This window comes from Chroicocephalus ridibundus, chromosome 1, assembly GCF_963924245.1.
Source record: "Chroicocephalus ridibundus chromosome 1, bChrRid1.1, whole genome shotgun sequence".
Classification (NCBI taxonomy): Eukaryota; Metazoa; Chordata; class Aves; order Charadriiformes; family Laridae; genus Chroicocephalus; species Chroicocephalus ridibundus.
This window is the reverse complement of record NC_086284.1, coordinates 5,882,479-5,899,901: the sequence shown is the minus strand read 5'-3', so window position 1 is coordinate 5,899,901 and position 17,423 is coordinate 5,882,479. Positions and strand designations below refer to the sequence as shown.

General features: G+C 40.5%; 1 protein-coding gene across 9 annotated transcripts in view; it reads right to left on the bottom strand.

The window, feature by feature from the left end:
- The window catches only part of TENM4 (teneurin transmembrane protein 4), a 1,293,844-nt gene that overhangs the window by 172,467 nt on the left and 1,103,954 nt on the right, over positions 1–17,423 (bottom strand). For all 9 annotated transcript variants that reach the window (XM_063326345.1, XM_063326336.1, XM_063326383.1 and 6 more), the window contains 2 exons: positions 12,353–12,567; positions 7,772–7,982 (listed from right to left, as the gene is read on the bottom strand). In XM_063326345.1, the coding sequence (XP_063182415.1) occupies positions 7,772–7,982; positions 12,353–12,567 (426 nt within the window). The remainder of the gene's footprint in view (positions 1–7,771; positions 7,983–12,352; positions 12,568–17,423) is intronic.

The window sequence follows — 17,423 nt, the reverse complement described above, 5'->3', positions numbered from 1 at the left end:
CTACCACTTTAAAGCACGATCGAAACCAGACAAAATCTGGATCATTAAAGACATTCAGACATCTAATTTCTACTGAGATGAATACTTGTTGGCATCCAAGCAAACTTCACAAACACGCTTACTTTCTTTTGCGCAACAATATAAATGAAAATATGTATCTGCTTGTCTATTTTCCCCACCCAAATTATCACTTGTAATCGTAAGAGCTACTGAAAGAGGAGTGCACATATACAAACCAAAAAAAAAAAATAAAAAAATAAACAAACCAAGGAAAAGCTCAAGCGTAACATTAAATAAACTATTTCATCTCTGTTTTAAAACTAAGCTAGCTTTACACACTGTAATTTCCTACTGCTAGTTTTTACTCACGGAGCGTCAATGAAGAGACACACTCTGTATGGAAAGAGCAGCTGTGGAAGATTTTACAGCCAAGTATCCGACCTTTAGAGGCTTTTTATTATTTAATTATCTTTGAGATGTGTCCCTAATTTCCCCTTTATTAGAGATGCCTTACATCTTCAAAAGAAAAATCCTGAAATAATAATTTTGCCTGCCATTACGGCTTGGGAAGCAGGGTTTTTATGTAAGAATTGTTGCAGACGCTTGCAGAGAGAAAAAAGGTCATCACAAATAACACGTAGATTTGAAACGATTGGTCTGACTTCAGGTTTTTTGGAAGTGCTGCAGCTCCAGCAGAAGCAGGCAGAGAGCTGCAGGCAGCATTTAGGGAACGGTGAACGGTGTGCCGTAGGATCACGTACAAACATTACTGACTAAAGCTGAAGGGGATTGAAGAACCAGGAGCAACAGTTCATCTGTTAGGAGTCATCCGAAAAGGCAGACAGGGAGACACGCTCATCCCCTTGGCTCACTTCACTGGGAAATGAGACTGTTCATCAGTTTTGAGGAAAAAGGTGAAAAGATTAAGGAGGCACTGATAAAGGTATTGTTGATTCCTAGGTGCTGAAGTGTTACGGGCTGTATCACTATCTGTCTAAAAACATCATCACTGTTTCACCAAGAACAGCAAACAGAAAACCTTTGGGCGCGGGGGGTGCAAAGTAATATGAAATGTTTCACCTCTGCACAACCCTCCTTCCATTTCCAGATGAAGGCTCAGGCTATGTTTGCTTTTTATTAAGCCCTATAAAGCAACCAGATTAGATTTACACATAGGCTGGATGAAAAAGTGAAATCTCACCAAGCACACGACTACACCTGCTTGGAGAGGGGGATTCTTGCATCTCACAGAAAGCTTAGGCAGAGGGAGTTCACCCCACATTTCTGTCTCCCCAGGTGATACCCCACCTACGTGACTGGGCTGGATTTGGCTAGGATGGAGATCACTCTACTCTGCCCCGGTGAGGCCGCATCTGCAGTGCTGTGTCCAGTTCTGGGCTCCCTGGTTCAAGAAGGACAGGGAACTGCTGGAGAGGGGACAGCAAAGGGACACCAGGATGATGAGGGGACTGGAACACCTCTCTTAGGAAGAAAGGCTGAGGGATTTGGTCTCTTCAGTCTGGAAAACAGATGACTGAGGGGGGACCTTATCAATGCTTAGAAATACTTAAAGGGCGGGTGTCAGGAGGATGGGGCCAGGCTCTTTTCAGTGGTGCCCAGTGACAGGACAAGAGGTAACGGGCACAAACTTGAGCATAGGAAGTTCCATCTCAACATAAGGAGGAACTTCTTTCCTGTGAGGGTGGCAGAGCCCTGGCACAGGCTGCCCAGAGAGGTGGTGGAGTCTCCGTCTCTGGAGATATTCCAAACCCACCTGGACGCGTTCCTGTGCAACCTGCTCTGGGTGACCCTGCTCTGGCAGGGGGTTGGACTGGGTGATCTCCAGAGGTCCCTTCCGACCCCTACCATTCTGTGATTCTGTGATTCTGTGGGGTGGCAATCTCTTGTCGTCTTGCCATCATTCTGCATGGACTAATTCAATTCTCACCGAAGGACCTTAACTCCTGTGGCCAGCTGGATGTTTAGTGGAAGACACCTTGTAGTGCTGCAGCTAAACCTGGACTTTCTCTGTGGATAAGTGTAAGTTTTCAATCAAGCAGACCCATCAACCTAATGTTATCCATGAGACCAAATTCACAAGGCATAAAAAAAACCCTAACACAGCCTAGCAGGGACTCATAAATGCCCTTTTTGCCTCCAACCTGAATTGAGTGACTGTATCTTTTCTAAATACTACCTGACTGAGACCTACAACCTTTAACGCACTCAGAGAAGCTGGGTAAGAGCAGAAAACAGGAAACAAAGCATCAAAAAAAGGGAGCAGCAACAAGAGGGTAATCAAAAAAGGCACTGACCATCTGATAGAGTGTCTGTCAAGCAAGGGCTTGTAATGGGACACACAGAGCTGGAGGCAAAAAACTATTTGCAGAGCATGCAAAGCTCTGCTGTTATTTTGCAGGAGAGAGATCAATAACATCAAAAGCGGAGTTGCGATTTTCCTCCCCTGCCATGGTTCTCATATGCTGCTATATTTCTTTTTCTGTGCAGAGCAAGAAAAAAGTTGTGAGTCTGGGAAGGAAAAGGCTACTAATTAATTATCTGTAGAGCATTACCACAAGGTGGAAGTGCTCAGAAGTCCCTCTGTGAAGTAGGGGAAGGGCGAAGATGACCATATTCATACGGGAGAACTACACTTGTAATAACTGAGCACTTCCATGGAGCAGCTGGAGTCCCATTTACAGTTAAAGGGACAGTTAAAGTTTAGCAAAATACTTGTTAAACTTTCAGCCTCTTTTGCTGGATATAGCCTAAGGAGAAGTGCAGAAAAAGGTAGTTGGGACATTAAAATCCCTTTTCCTCACTCAGAGTCCTGAAGATCTAATCATACATGGGGGAGTTTTTTAAGTCAAGCAACTCAGGCATTAAGGAGCTAAATGAAAGTGTAAGCCAGAAAAGATGACACCCCGTGTTAGTCTGCACACTATCCTGCCTCCTCAATATTTACATGAAACCAATTTAGACTTTTCCAGACATTAGCAAAGCAAGTGTAAATAACGTGAATGGCTTCGAGACCGTAAGTGGATCACACTTATGCATCCCCCCTAAATTGGAAGTAGATAGAATTTAAGTTAGCCTACATACAAGCAGCAAAAGTAAAGAGGAGCAAATCTGAGCTATTCAGGCTATTCTTTCTCCCTTTGCTAAGAACAAGCATTTCCACTCAGAGCTAAGGAAGAGTCATTCTTGTCACCTCTCACACAAGGAGTTCCCAGTCCCACACTTGCCTCTGTGACCTGTAATTTCTCCTTTTCTCTCTAAGCTCAGTCTACTGCGAAGTGCTCCTCTGTTGGTATCCTCCTTGTGCGTGAACTGCTGTCCCGGGGACTGGATGGGGGTGGGTTATATTTTAGGAAGGGAACTTGCCTTTTGACGTATATTGCGAAGTGCTGTATGTGCCGGCGGCCCCTTGTAAATAACACCTCCAGCTCGCTTTGCGCTTTGATGGAGGAAAAGTACTTACGGTAGTTTTCTTTATGGGGAGTGGAGGGGGCAGGAGGAACAACGGTCCTTTTCTTAAACTTAAGCCTTGTGTCTTGCAGAAGATAAAAGCGAGATAAAACCTGGCATCCTACCATGGGTGTTCTACGTGTGTTCCCTGTTGCTTGTTGGGTGACATGCTGGTAAACAGAGATGCTCTCCTCTCACAGACAGCTGATTTTGCTTTTCCTTTTGATTACTCAGTGGCCCTGCGCAGCCAAGCTTGCCTGAGCTCAGCAGTAACAGCTGCTGGAAGACGCGTTCTCTCTGACTGTGGATGCTGTTTTCAGGCTTTCAGATGTATCTTCCTTCCACTGAGCAGATTTTTGGCCAACATCTCTGCCTCAGATGTGCTCATTCCAGCTGACTCCTCAGCCTACTATTTTGCTCCACTTCCACAAGATTGCCCTGAATAAATCACCACTATCAAGCAGAGGTGAATCCACACGGCACTTTTCAGAGAAGTGTTTCTATTAGAAATTGCAGAGAGTGCCACCAATGTAATTTACAAAAAGGTTAATTTATTATTGAGAGACCTTGATTGTCCATTCCTTTATAACGTCTTGCATTGTAATTCAGAGGAATGGGATATAAAGATGCTATTAAAAGATGAAAACTTTCCCAGAATAATCTTTTATTTTCCCCTCCACATGAATTGCCTGTATTATGCAGAAGTATAAGCTCTGACAGGCGTAACGATGCTGTATTTTCCCCAGGTTTGCGTGCAGTGGAATGTAACAGGCACACGATTTGACACTACCTAACTCTTTAGTCAGGATGATTCCACATCCTTTTAGAAAACAGGCTAAACTGCCATCTCCTGCCCTCAAAATCAGCGCTAATATTCCTGAGTGGATTTAGTTATAGCTATATCCAGGTTCCAAAATTGTATGATGGACAGCCTTACAATTTAGGAAATTAACTGTCTGTTATCAAACCGGGAATACAGATGCTTTTTTCCCATTTTCCTCCAGTTTTCTCTAGAATAATGGAGGCTAAATCATTCCAGACAAGCGCTGCACAGTAATTGCAGCAGATATCGTCATACAGAGCCTGCAATGATTTTGTTGGCTCTGAAAAGTTCAGCCTCTTGGAACATAGCAGATATACTGGGAAAATCAGCACCCTTTCCATTCAACGTTTTTACGGCTGGAGCAAAAGCGATGGTCCTTTTCTCAGGTGAGTCCTCACTCACAGCGGGGGTTCCCCGAGGAATGACTGCATGGTTTGGCTTTATGAACTTATCGTTATGATCACCATTATCAATTTTGTGCTTTCGACTATTATCCGTGATTATTAATTAATGCTTAATGCAGTTTCCCAGCAGTTCTATCAACTTCGCAGCATCTCTGGGGAAATGTCATTCTCCTCAGTTTTCCATGGTGGGCAGCTGAAGCGTGAGCCTGGGCTGGGTTGGAATTAGCACATCAATCAGAATTCAGGAGTTCCAGGCTGCTGGTCCTCTTCTCAGATCACCGGATCCTACTTCTTCCTGCAGCTATACTTTTCAAACACACTCTCACTGTAAGCACTATGTCTGTGCAATAATAAAGGGAGATTTTTCTATATGCTCCTGCCACAAAAATCAAATTAAAATGGCAGCTTGCCTCTGACAGTCAACACAACTCCTCTGCAGGTTCCTCACCCCACACAGAAAGATCTAAGGCTCACATCACGTGTGACTTGATTTATTTGTTTGGCATTGCTATTTTACACCCTGTTTCATAAACACTGTGTCAGGTTGCTGTATCCTCTTTACTCTGGCACCGACAAAAATTATAACACTACAGTACTATAGTATTTATAGACTTAAAATCTAGCAACCATGTCTTGCCAGACCTCATGAATACACTAGAAAGATTCTGAAGCATTACAGTACATTTACACAGAACACCTGCCTTGATTTATCTTTTTTGTTTTTTTTTAAATAAGCTGTTGAAATATAGGCTAAGAAAAGTACCAAGTTGTCAAGGCTATTACATTTTTTTATGGTACTTATAAAAGTGCTGCACTTCTCTGGCCAAATTCTAGCCAAGAAACCACATCTTCCTATCTAAAATTTTTACTTATCTCAAGTGAGTTTCAAAGTGTACAGCTTGTACCTAAACAGTTTCCTGTACACTAGAGCTTTGGGTTGCTATACAGCTGCCAGTGGGCAACGTGATTCCCACATATAGAATCACAGAATGGTTTGGGTTCAAGGGACATTAAAGATCATCCAGTTCCAACGCCCTGCCCTGGGCAGGGACACCTCCCACCAGACCAGGTTGCTCCAAGCCCCGTCCAACCTGGCCTTGAACCCCTCCAGGGATGGAGCAGCCACAGCTTCTCTGGGCAACCTGTTCCAGTGCCTCACCGCCCTCACATATAGAATCATAGAATGTGTTGGGTTGGAAGGGACCTTTAAAGGCCATCTAGTCCAACCCCCCTGCGGTGAGCAGGGACATCTTCAACTAGATCAGGTTGCTCAGAGCCTCATCCAGCCTGGCCTTGAATGTCTCCAGGGATGGGGCCTCCACCACCTCTCTGGGCAACCTGGGCCAGTCTCTCACTGCTGCGAGGGCCAAGCTCTCTCTTGTATAGCAAAAGAAAACTTCCTTGTAATGAAAGACAGAATGATTCAAGGTCAAACATGGATTGTTCTGCTTATCATATGGTCATGAAGGTACAGTGGAGTGTAAGCAAAAAAAAAATAGGATTGTCTTAAAGACAGTCTGACGCGCTGCTCACCCACACAATTCCCCTACTGTTGAAAGGCAAATTATGAATGTTTTGTCCTTTCCTCATCACCTCATGTTAGTGCAACGAGGCCAAGAGAAAAGTCTGGCTAGAACATCACTTAGCATCACTTTGAAAACAAGAACTAGTGACTGTGCTTCGAAAGTGTTTTCTGCTGTGACAGCCTTACTGATTTTCCTGTGATGGGAAATTTTAAACTGCAGACATTCTTAGACAAGGAAAAAAAAAGTCACTTTCAGAAGAATACCTCGAGGTTCTTTTGGGCAGAAGGTGGTCAGTGTAAGCAAAAACTCAAATTGCTAAGGCAAACTAAATGAAAGTAAATCTGCATTCTATAGAGCAAGACTTCAATGTCATAAGCTAACATGCAACTGTTTCTGGTGTTGCTTAACTGTGAACAGGACTGAACATGTGCATTTCCAGGTTTTAAATTTAACACTGAGTGTTACAGCAGTGTTTCCACTTCTGCATTAAATAAACTTTAGTGCTAAAACGGAATATTGGGATCTTAATGACTTTGCTTTAATAAGACTTAAACTTTTAATTAACCTGCCAAGACAAATTACAGCCCATAGCTCTTAGGTAACTATTGCAGACAGCTGAGACTCAGCACCAATGCCTCTTCTGGGAGAGGGATTAATGGCAGCTTTGGAATGAGTCTGCCTTTTTCAGCAAAGAAAAAAAGTCCATTAAACAATCACCGCGGCTAGAAGAAAGCTGAGTGCTAGCTCTATGGAGCAATCCTTAAATTAGAACCGAACGAATTTGGGTATATGAAGTTTCAGCAGGTCAGTCAAATTTAAAATGAAATATTATTGCATCAGAAACAGAAGAAGAAGACCCAGTGTGCTCAGCTGTCAGGCAGCCCACAGGCAGCATCCTTTCCTCCTCGAACAGCAACACATCGGTGCCTTTGCGCTGAACTGGCAGCGCACTTCACTGCCAGGGAAACCGAGAGACCTGTTTAGTTAATTTGTTCTTCTTAAGAAATCTCAGCTTCTTTCTGTTAGCAAGGAGAAACAAAGATTCCTGTTATAGTGGCTCCTATTATCAAGCCTTGCAGTGCTCTTTATTGGAGTTTCAAAGCCAGTAATCTGCCTGAACTCCAGCTTGAGTAGTTTTGACAGCGCTCAACGGCAGGACTGTCTGTCACACAAAACTGTTGCACGGTGCTGCTGTGTGCTCTTCAATCATTCCTACACCTCTGCTCCAGAAAGAGAAAAAGCCCAACCAACCAAATAAAAAACCTAAATAAAAACGAAGATCAAAGGAATAAAAGGAAGCAGAGAATTTCAAGCTTGTAATCCATCTTTGGCACTGGGTAGAATCTCGTTACGGATATAGTTACTAAAAAGGCCTACAAAATAATTACGAGATATTTATGGCCTAACGGTATTCAGCCTGTTGCTAAATACATCCCCTACAAGCATTCTCTCTGAAACCACACAAAGGTACCCTGCAATTTGAGTATGTGCGTTAATACCTGGCCTCAAGGCATATTTAGGCGCTTAGGAATAATACAGGAAATCCTTACCAATAGCAGTAGTAAGAAAAGAAACCACTTCCGATTCCTTGCCATCATTGTAGAAGGCTAAATGCCATATTCCTGAATCTAAATACTGGATAAAGCCTGTCTCATGGCTGGACAAGGGCACAAAAGCTCGGTGTTGCCGTTGAGGTCCTTCTAAGCTTCTCGCCTCCTGTGTCAGTAGACGTCTTCCATCAAGGAGCTCGACAAAGTCAAACTGAAACATAAAAAAGAGTGATGGTTGTATCTGTTTCAGGCTTCCTCACGCTTAGTCTCTTGGTCTGGGTCTGTCTTATGAAGGAGACAGACACACTTCACATCAACTATTAGAAACATACATCTACAGAAGCATCATAAACAGGAATTTTCTCTGGTAAAACTCAAGCATGTTGATGGATCTCCTGAAAGTAACCATTTTGGAAATAGCTTGTATATGAATGTATGTTTCTGTAATTATACGAATTGAAAAATGATCTTTATTTAGAATGTGACTTAGGGCATATTGACCCTACTGATGTGTTCTCACTTAGGCAGGGAAACATGAGGTCCAGGTACCATGCCTAAATTGCACTGTAAGTATGATGACAAGAAGCTTCTTTTTTAGCTTTTTTGTGTCGTGGATAATAAGGAAAATAGACAGCAAAATGTATCTAGTCTAGCCCGGGTTGTTTGCCAGAATTGCTATGGGTGTCCAAGAAAAAGAGAAGAGGTATTTGTAAGTAAATTCTGGTAGAGGTTTTCCAGAAGTATCTTGCTTAGCCAGCAAGGGTTAGCAATAGCAAAAGTGGTTTAAAGATCATAGAAGATGAAGATGGAAAAGCGATAAAGTGATATATAAAAGTCCCATTTAGGGGGTGGCTTTTGTTTTCCTCAAAAGGACATATTTATTTTTCACCAGGGTAACTTCAGCTGAACAACTACTATGGTTTTGCTACTCGTATTGCAACTACATTTAGTTCCCTATTTAAATAACTTTCCACCGACTTTCTGCAATAATTGTATTTTGTCTGGTAATATATCAATGGGACGAGTCAGATAGAAAGCTAGCAGACACCACCGATGTTAAGTGAACCTTCTCTAGCACGACTTTTATCGTGTGTGTAGGTGAACAGGACATCCTGCGAGCAGAACCCAGCAGCTGAGGCACAGCTTAGATTTTTCTGTTCCCTGACTCCACTGGGTTTTGCTTCTTTCATCCAGTTGGTCAAATAAGCTCGTACCCAGCTACGGTGAGCTGCTGCTGTTACAGTCCAATTTGGGTTATGCTTGCTTAGGGTTTCCTACCAAAAGTGAAAATTTATTTTTATAAATATTTGCAGGATGCTGCTGTGGATGTTGATGACTTTGCAAAGTTACTAGTTACTAGCTGTAAATATTAATTGAACCACACATGGATTGTGCTTTATTGCATTTTAATATATTCAGGGATTTGTAATATGCAATTAGAGTTATTGCAAGCAAGGAAATTGTAGATAAAATATCACATTAATCAATTCAAATCGTACAAATGGAAAAATGCCTCCCACACGCTGTGATGGCCAATCCCTAAAATCTATGATTAACAAAATTTGGCCTAGGTTAAAAAGAGTTTAAAAAATTATTTGATCTAGGAATATTAAATCTAATAGACTATAATCAAATTATGTAACTTTTATTATGATTTGTTGAGAAGAATGAGAAGAAATGCCTTTAGTTAACAGTAAACTATTTTAGGCTTCTGCAGGATCTATTTCTAAGACTACGGAAATTTGGAGCTCGCAATTTCTTCCTACTTATTGGGGTCCATGGTTGTTGGCAACCTTGACTAGAAGATAGATCACCACAGGCAGAGAAAGTTTCTCAACTAGAATCTGGAATAGTTTGTTGTTTTAGCATGGGTAAATATGGCTTTTAACATTTTACCAAATCCAGGAATATATACTAAGGCTCACGCTACAGAAGATGGATTTTCTAAATGGAAGAAATACCTGATTAACACAGAAGAAAACCTCATTATCAGCTAGAATTTTACTACTGCCATCAACTAGATAGGTTGGGGAAAAATAATTGACCCTTTATTAAATTCATACAAGGGAGACTGTATCACTGATCTAAGCAGACATTTTGCCAAAGTCTTGTTTACGAAATTCCTTACAAAATTTGGAAATATAAAACTCATTGAGTACATTTATGGGGTGCAGGAGATACTCTGGATTATGCAAAAGAAAAGATGAGATTTGTGTAATATGTATTAACTATGACAGACAAGTTTACAATTTCAGCACAGAAAACAGGTTACCTATTTAATGACTCCTAAGACTCCTAAGACTAATAAACTATGGTGAGATTGAACATCATATAAAAATATACAGAAGGAGAACAATGTTTTTTATTGACAGCAGGTTTATAAAATAATAAATCTACAAAAAGGGATAATTTAAAACCAAAATTAAATATTAACAAGTAATAAATCAACATTGGTTCAATATCTGCAGCTTCATTGAGTTATTTCTTCAGAGCAGGACCAGTTTTATGACCTATCAGTGTACTATGATTTTTATTGTTTGAATAAACTCTCCCTCTGGTTATTTTTGGTGATATTTTGGTTGAGAGGATGATTTTTTAATAGACTTGGCAACTCTCAATTAGTGGCTACAGAAAAAACAGCACTTACGAGGATTCTGAACAAGCGCATCGCCTCCTCCAGAATGTAATATTGACAAACAAGTGCCACATCCCACATTGAACATCTCATTCTCAACTGAGGCGTCAACTTAAACACAACCACTGATACACAACCACGCTGTTTTAAATGGGAAAGGTCCTGACTCTGACAAATTGCTCAGAATATCCCAGCAAAAATGAGGTGAAAGAAAAAAAACCAACAGCAATGGTGAAGTCGTATGGGCTTCTTAATTGCTGATGGCATTACTATGGTTGGGTATAGTGTCCTGCTAAAAATAAAGATTTTGTTTTAAGGTCAATAGACTTGAGGTTTAGGTGTTAAATTTTACATTTGTTATTTAAACAATTGAAACTATTAATGTAATAACTCCTGATCCATAACAGAAATTAATAATGATAAAAAACAAGTAAAATCAATACCGACTTCTGATCTACAGTTAGTATTATGCAACCATGACTTGAGTTTTTATTTAAATAATACAGGAGCTTTAAGTTTTAAACGTTTGAAACTCCCTGTAAAAAGAGACTGATTAAAAATGGGCAATAACAGCACTACTGTGTCACTGAATTTACGACCTGCTGATCCTATTGAAATATTTTAATTCTGCAGAAAAATAGGCAGAGGAAGTGTAGATTTATGACACCTCTTTGACATAAATAAGTTACAGGTGTGTTAATATGTAGGAAATACCATATTACCCAGAAAGATTGTAATAAATATATTTGTTTGTTCAAAAAGAAAGAAAAAAAGGCAGGGTATTTCTATAAATCTGAAATAGTTGTGTTGGTTGCTAGGCTTTTCAGTTAATAATGGAGGCAAGGGTATGTTATGAAATTAATATAAATCTGGTAATACTTTGATAACTTGCCGATGCAAGTGGGAGTAAGATGCTTCGCATTGCCAATGAAAGTTATGCCCTAATGTATTAATCAATCTGGTTAAGAGCAGCTTAGAAATTGAAATGGAAAGTAGATAATATAATATACAAAATCCTTATTTAAGGGATCTTCGGAGTTTTTCCCAGAAAGTGATTTCTTGACATGGTTTTTGACAAGGTGTGTCAAGAAAAGCAACTGCTTTCATTTTAGTCCTACAGAGTAATAACTAAATTTTGATTTCTGCCTAAGATTTTGTTGGTTACACACCAATTACTGGGCCCTGACCAATCTCGATCTAACCTGACAGTCAACATGCATGATGTGAAGAGTTGGCTCAAGGCATTTCAGTACAGAAGACACAAGTGAATCTTGCTCCCGTGAGGGTAAGTGACTGGGGTCCTGCTGCTCTTACCGTGCAGGGGGAAAGGCAGAGGCTGAAAGAGGGAGACAGACCCGAGATCATAGAATCACAGAACGTGTTGGGTTGGAAGGGACCTTTAAAGGCCATCTAGTCCAACCCCCCTGCAGTGAGCAGGGACATCTTCAACTAGATCAGGTTGCTCAGAGCCTCATCAAGCCTGGCCTTGAACGTCTCCAGGGATGGGGCCTCCACCACCTCTCTGGGCAACCGGGGCCAGTGTCTCACCACCCTCATTCTTCAAGACTGCTTAATAGATGATTCTTTTTGATGCAGTTGCAGTGTGGCTTGCTGCTGCAAGGGGCACTGGATGGAGAAGGTGGTATCTCATGCCGCTAGGAGCAACCGGCTGCTACCCTCAGTGACCAACAGCCCACAAAACCCTTTTCCTCCCCTGGCAGCTTGCTGCCTTAGGCAACCGCCTGCTCTGCCTGTGCCTACAGCCCACCAGGTTAATGTCTGTAAATTTTGCAACTGTCACTTGTTTATCTTTCTCCAGGTGGATGACCTTTAACATCTTGCAAGAAAGCAACAAATTCTTGAAAGAAATAGCAGAAATAAAACAATAAGCCATAAAAAACCCATGCAATTTAAGACAACTAGTATTTAAAATGAGGTCCCATTACCTGTGTATGTGACGGTGGGAGGCCTTTTCTGCCATAGATGCCAACCAGAGCAGCCTTTCCTAAAGACACGTTGAATTTCAGATGCACTGGGTGGTCGATGAACACCTGAGATCTCCAAAAGATACCAGGAGGGATCTTCTGTGTGGCTCGTCTGCCAACATCAATTTCTCCAGAGTCTATAAAACTGTCGTCTGGAAAGAAACTACTGGGCTTTCCTGCCAAAACACAGGAACAAAAATCTTGGATTAGCCTGAGATCCTAAAAGTAATCCAATCATACTGGTATTTCTGAGAAACAGCCTATTAGTGTCCTCAGGTCTTCAGAGTACTTCGTATAGACAATCCATATGATTATGGGAGGAAAAACTGGCTAGGTTATTCCTGGCTTCAGTAACTGTTTTGTTTGAAAACATGAATGTGGGAAGAGCAACCTGGAGAGAAATGGCCTTTTGTTTAAATTGTAACATCAGAGAGTGTGTAATTACATTGTGGAGATAAGAATAAATCATCTGACATTATATCCTAAGTGAATACAGGCTCACGGATGGAGAAGTCATTACTAAATTAGCAAAGAGAAGTGTAGTAATAGTGAGGTAGACGCGTGTCACAGAATGGAATGGTAGTGTGGAGAACAGCAGCATGAACGATGCCTAAGTGGGGAAAGGAAAATGTTTCTCTATTAACTCAGTTCTTGACAGTGGTAACAGTATTTGAAATTTGTTCAACAGTCCATAAAAAGCTAAAGAAAAAAAAGGACTGAGAGAAATGAAGTAAATCATACCCTGCACTTGAGTAATATCTGCTAAGAAACATGAGAGGTTTTAATTGGGTTTCAATACAATCCGTAAAGTGTGTTACGATTATCCATCTTCTTTCAGAAGATGAACAAATGGAGGCATCTGTTTCTTAAAGCGACCACCAGGCTGGAGAGCCGGGGTATCCGGATGGCAATCGGTACATGCCATAACGTCCAAGGGAGTCAGCAAGGAGCTCAGCATCCCTGAAAAACACGTCTGAGAAATTCCAGGTTAGAAATTCATACACTCACAGTTCTCCAAACTGGTGACCGCTTCAAAAATCAGGACCCAAAGGAAGTCCAGGGAATGAAAACTAAATGCCTTTTCAGCCTTTGCTATAAGCAGTGGCCACGGCTTTACCTGCAGTGCATAAACACCATGACAAAGGCAACTGCTTAGCAAACAGCCTTTATTTAAGGACACTTCTAGTTAAAAAGTATGCAGTAGTGTCACCTGAAATATTTTGGCTTTAGTAAGGACAGCATCATGTCACCAACAAGGACTAATTATTCATTTTAGAAATTCAAATGATTTTGTTGTCTTATCTCCCTGCCGTTACAGCAAACTACTCTCTGTTTCACAGATCAAGCGATTCTAACAAAATGAGAAGGGAACTTTCAGAAACACACAAGCTTTTGTAGAAAAATCACATTGTCAGATTTTTTTTCTTCCAGAACTGACATTTGGGAAATGGGAAACAAAAATATCTTTTCCCATCCATCATGAATTCGAGTCAAATAATCTTAGAATTTACTTGTCGTGTTGAAAAGGTGATTGGTAGAACAACCTTTCATTTTATTGTTTCAAATTATAATATTTCCTTTAATATTATGTAATACTAATGATAGTATTTCCTTAAACTTCTCTATATTTCACCCCAATATAAACTCTCCAGGAGAAACAGACACAAATTGTTTCTGTAAAATCCCTATAGAAATTATATGCATATTAACTATTAACAAAAGAAGCCCCTGAAGATGTTTCTTCGTAGGATGGAGAATTTTTTCTCTCTTTTTTTTTCTTTTTTTTGTTTTGTTTTTACTTATGTAAAACTTTTTAGCAGAACTTTTGGTCCACATAAGACTAAGCCCTTATTTAAAGTTAGCAACTGCTTAAGTGCACTGTGGGAGAGGGGCTTGATGGCCTGTTTCATTTCTGTGCTATCTTGTGGCAGAAGTATTACACATACCAGCACAGTCCAGAAAGCAAAGGCTGTACATGTGTTCATAGGAAAAATGCTACTGATAATTTTATAAGATCCTCACTTATCTTCCTATATCGCATTCAAATAAATACAGGGGGGAAATGTGCTGACTCTTTAACCTTTTTTAGTCAAAGTGTATATTAACAATCAGAAGCAGCTTAGGTAAACGGACATTCCTTCCAAATCATTTTGTGCTGACAGAGTTCAATTGTCCAATGAAAATCAACTAGCTTGATTCCGAAGGGGATTATTTTATCAACTGGACTGTTAATATTTATTTGGCGTACTAAAATTACTTTTCACGCTGGCAGGATTAAAGGAAAGTTCCCATGCCTTCATGCAAAGTTTGTTATTCCATTATTGTAAGATGGAAAGATTCAGGATTCTATTAAGAAAGAGCTAAAGACACCCTATGTTTTGGTTCAAATGAAGGATATATTTTTCTGATTACCACTGACATGCTTTATAGATTCTTAGAAATTCAGATGAAAACCTAAAGCATTTGATATGATTGCCCATTAATTAAAGACCGTACAGCGGAGTGAATCAGGGAAGGTGAGAAGTGAATACGATAGACGTTGCTATGCAAGGGGTAGCCTGCAGAAAGTGAGCACAGCACGGATTCTGCCTGTACAGACAGCAGCACTTGCTCCGGCGAGCAAAAATGCTTCTGCGATTGATTCAATTGCACAGAAATAATTGTTTGTACACGCAATTACAAAGTTCATGTCTCCTCTTGGTGGCCAGCTGTACGCCTGAGAAGCTGATATCCTAAGAGCTGTCATATCATGTTGCCAGCGGGTGACATTTATCCCGAAATAGAAGCCCAAAGGAAGGCTCTCTTCACCAGGCTGAATTCAGCCCCTGAAATCCATCCCTCTTTCATCAGGTTTAGCCTAGAGTAACATCAGGCCCTATGGACTGGATACTTCATAAAGAAAGTACAATAAGAAAGCCATTTCAGCTCCTAACCAGAAATTAGGTTTTAATCAGAATATCTGACTCCCTAAAATTAACTTCAGGTCTGAATTCTTAATTGGGCTGCCAATTACTTTGCTCTTTCCACACATTCACCTTGAACTTTCTAGTTGCCGTAGCAACTATTCCTAATTTATTTGGATATCAAAATGAACTATTTCATTTTGATGGATTTGCTTGTGTTTTTGACAGCAAGGTACCCTGACTCATCAAAACACTTAAGAACTGGCTTCCATTTCTCTGACTTCAATTGCAGTTAATTACATGCTTAAGTATAAGCATGTGATTAAGTGCTTTGGTAAATAGGGATGGGTTTAAACACAGGTAAACGCAGTGCTGGAGCGGAGCCACAGATGAGACTGAATGTGGAGAACTGGCAAGACATCGGCAATGATTCATTCCCATCAGCTGTACGGAAATTCTAACACGTTCCAGCCGATCTCACTGGGATCAAGGAGACTTTCAAATATATTTCAATGCATTTTTTTTTTATATATAAATTTCAGCATTCTGCTTTAGAATAGCAGCCATGCAACACTGCTAGTCCAGAATTAGTTATATGGTCATCTGATGGGGAGAGCACTGCCTTTGAAGGCTGGACAGGATACTCCTGCAAGAAAGACCTTCTCCTAATGTGTTTTTTAGTCAGGACAAGTTATTCTCCTCTAAAACCCAAAGATTCCCTAAGATCTGTACAAAGTACTATCTTAAGGGGTCTTCTAATGACATAACTAGGGTATTTCCCAGATTTCTCTTTTAGCAGAGCTTTTTGGCAGCAATTGAAACTTCTACTGCTGTGACGGTAAGCGTGGCTGAAAAAGAAATCAAGTGGAGGTCTTTGACTTGGACGGCAGTTTGGGATACATCCATTTATTTTCATTTGGACTTTTAAAAGGAAATGGACAGATCAAAACTAGATGTTTCAAAAATAAAACATAAAACATAAGGCATGTTGGAAGGAAAAAAAAAAAGGATCTGTCGTGAAGTATTTTTGAATACACCAGCAGGGACATCTGCAGCTTGCTGGAGTGTCTGGTAAGGTTTGCTGAGAATATCCCATGTAGCTGATTTTTCCTTGTAGCAACTTGATGTCAGCCATCAGTTGACAGTAAATACACTGTTTTAAGGAACACACATAATTATGGCCTTTGTTTGGACTAATAAAGACAGATAAGCTCTTAAAGAAAAAAAAATACTACAATTAATTTAAATTAAACATGTAAACACAGGCTTTCAGCCAAAGTCTAGGGAACTCTGTGGAAACTTTTGAGTTCAATGAGTTGCCAGAACAGTAGCACAATTCTTATCTCTTACCTACAAAACTTCCTCCCCCAAAATAACTACCAAAAATAGCCAATGACTTCGATTTCACTGGAATCTGTTAGCCTCATATAAAGAAGCGTGACATACAAACAAAAGAGCTTTCTGAAAATTTGAATTTCTCATTTCTCCAGCTAAGTCTTGGGAATGATAAAACACCTCTCCTTTGCAGAGCTTGCAGGTGGTTTTGGCAGTGCTGCCTCTATAGAAAGCCCAGTAAGATGTAAAGCTGCTGGATAATGCACTGCTGAATTGACAAACCAGCAGTTGCTGCTAATTTGAGTTAAGATTGCAAGCTGTCAACATTGTGACAGACTCCCTTTATCTGGCCACTTTTGCAAAACCATGTCCAACTCTGGAGTGACAAAACTCACAGTGTAATAGCTCTTAGTAAATATTTTGGTCCTCAAAACATTTGGTATTAGGTGGCAATGAGTAGGCAAACCCAAACACTTTTGTACTGCTGTAGAGAAAGCTTGATCCAATGCTCATGGAATCATTTAATTTTCATGACATGTTTTTTTCCCATGAAAACAGCCACCTGAGGCAGGGTTTTCATGATGGCCTTCTGTAGCCTGTGAGATATGGTGCAAACGGTTCCACCTTGAGAATGCCTTAGATGTGTGGTGAGGGTTGCACACAGTTTTATCACATTAGTTGACATCAGAAGAGTATGAAACTTAGAAACATATGGAAACACGACCGACGACTACTAGTTCTAGATGTGAAAGACTGGAAAAAGCACCTGATGATGTCAGCATTGAGGGTAATGG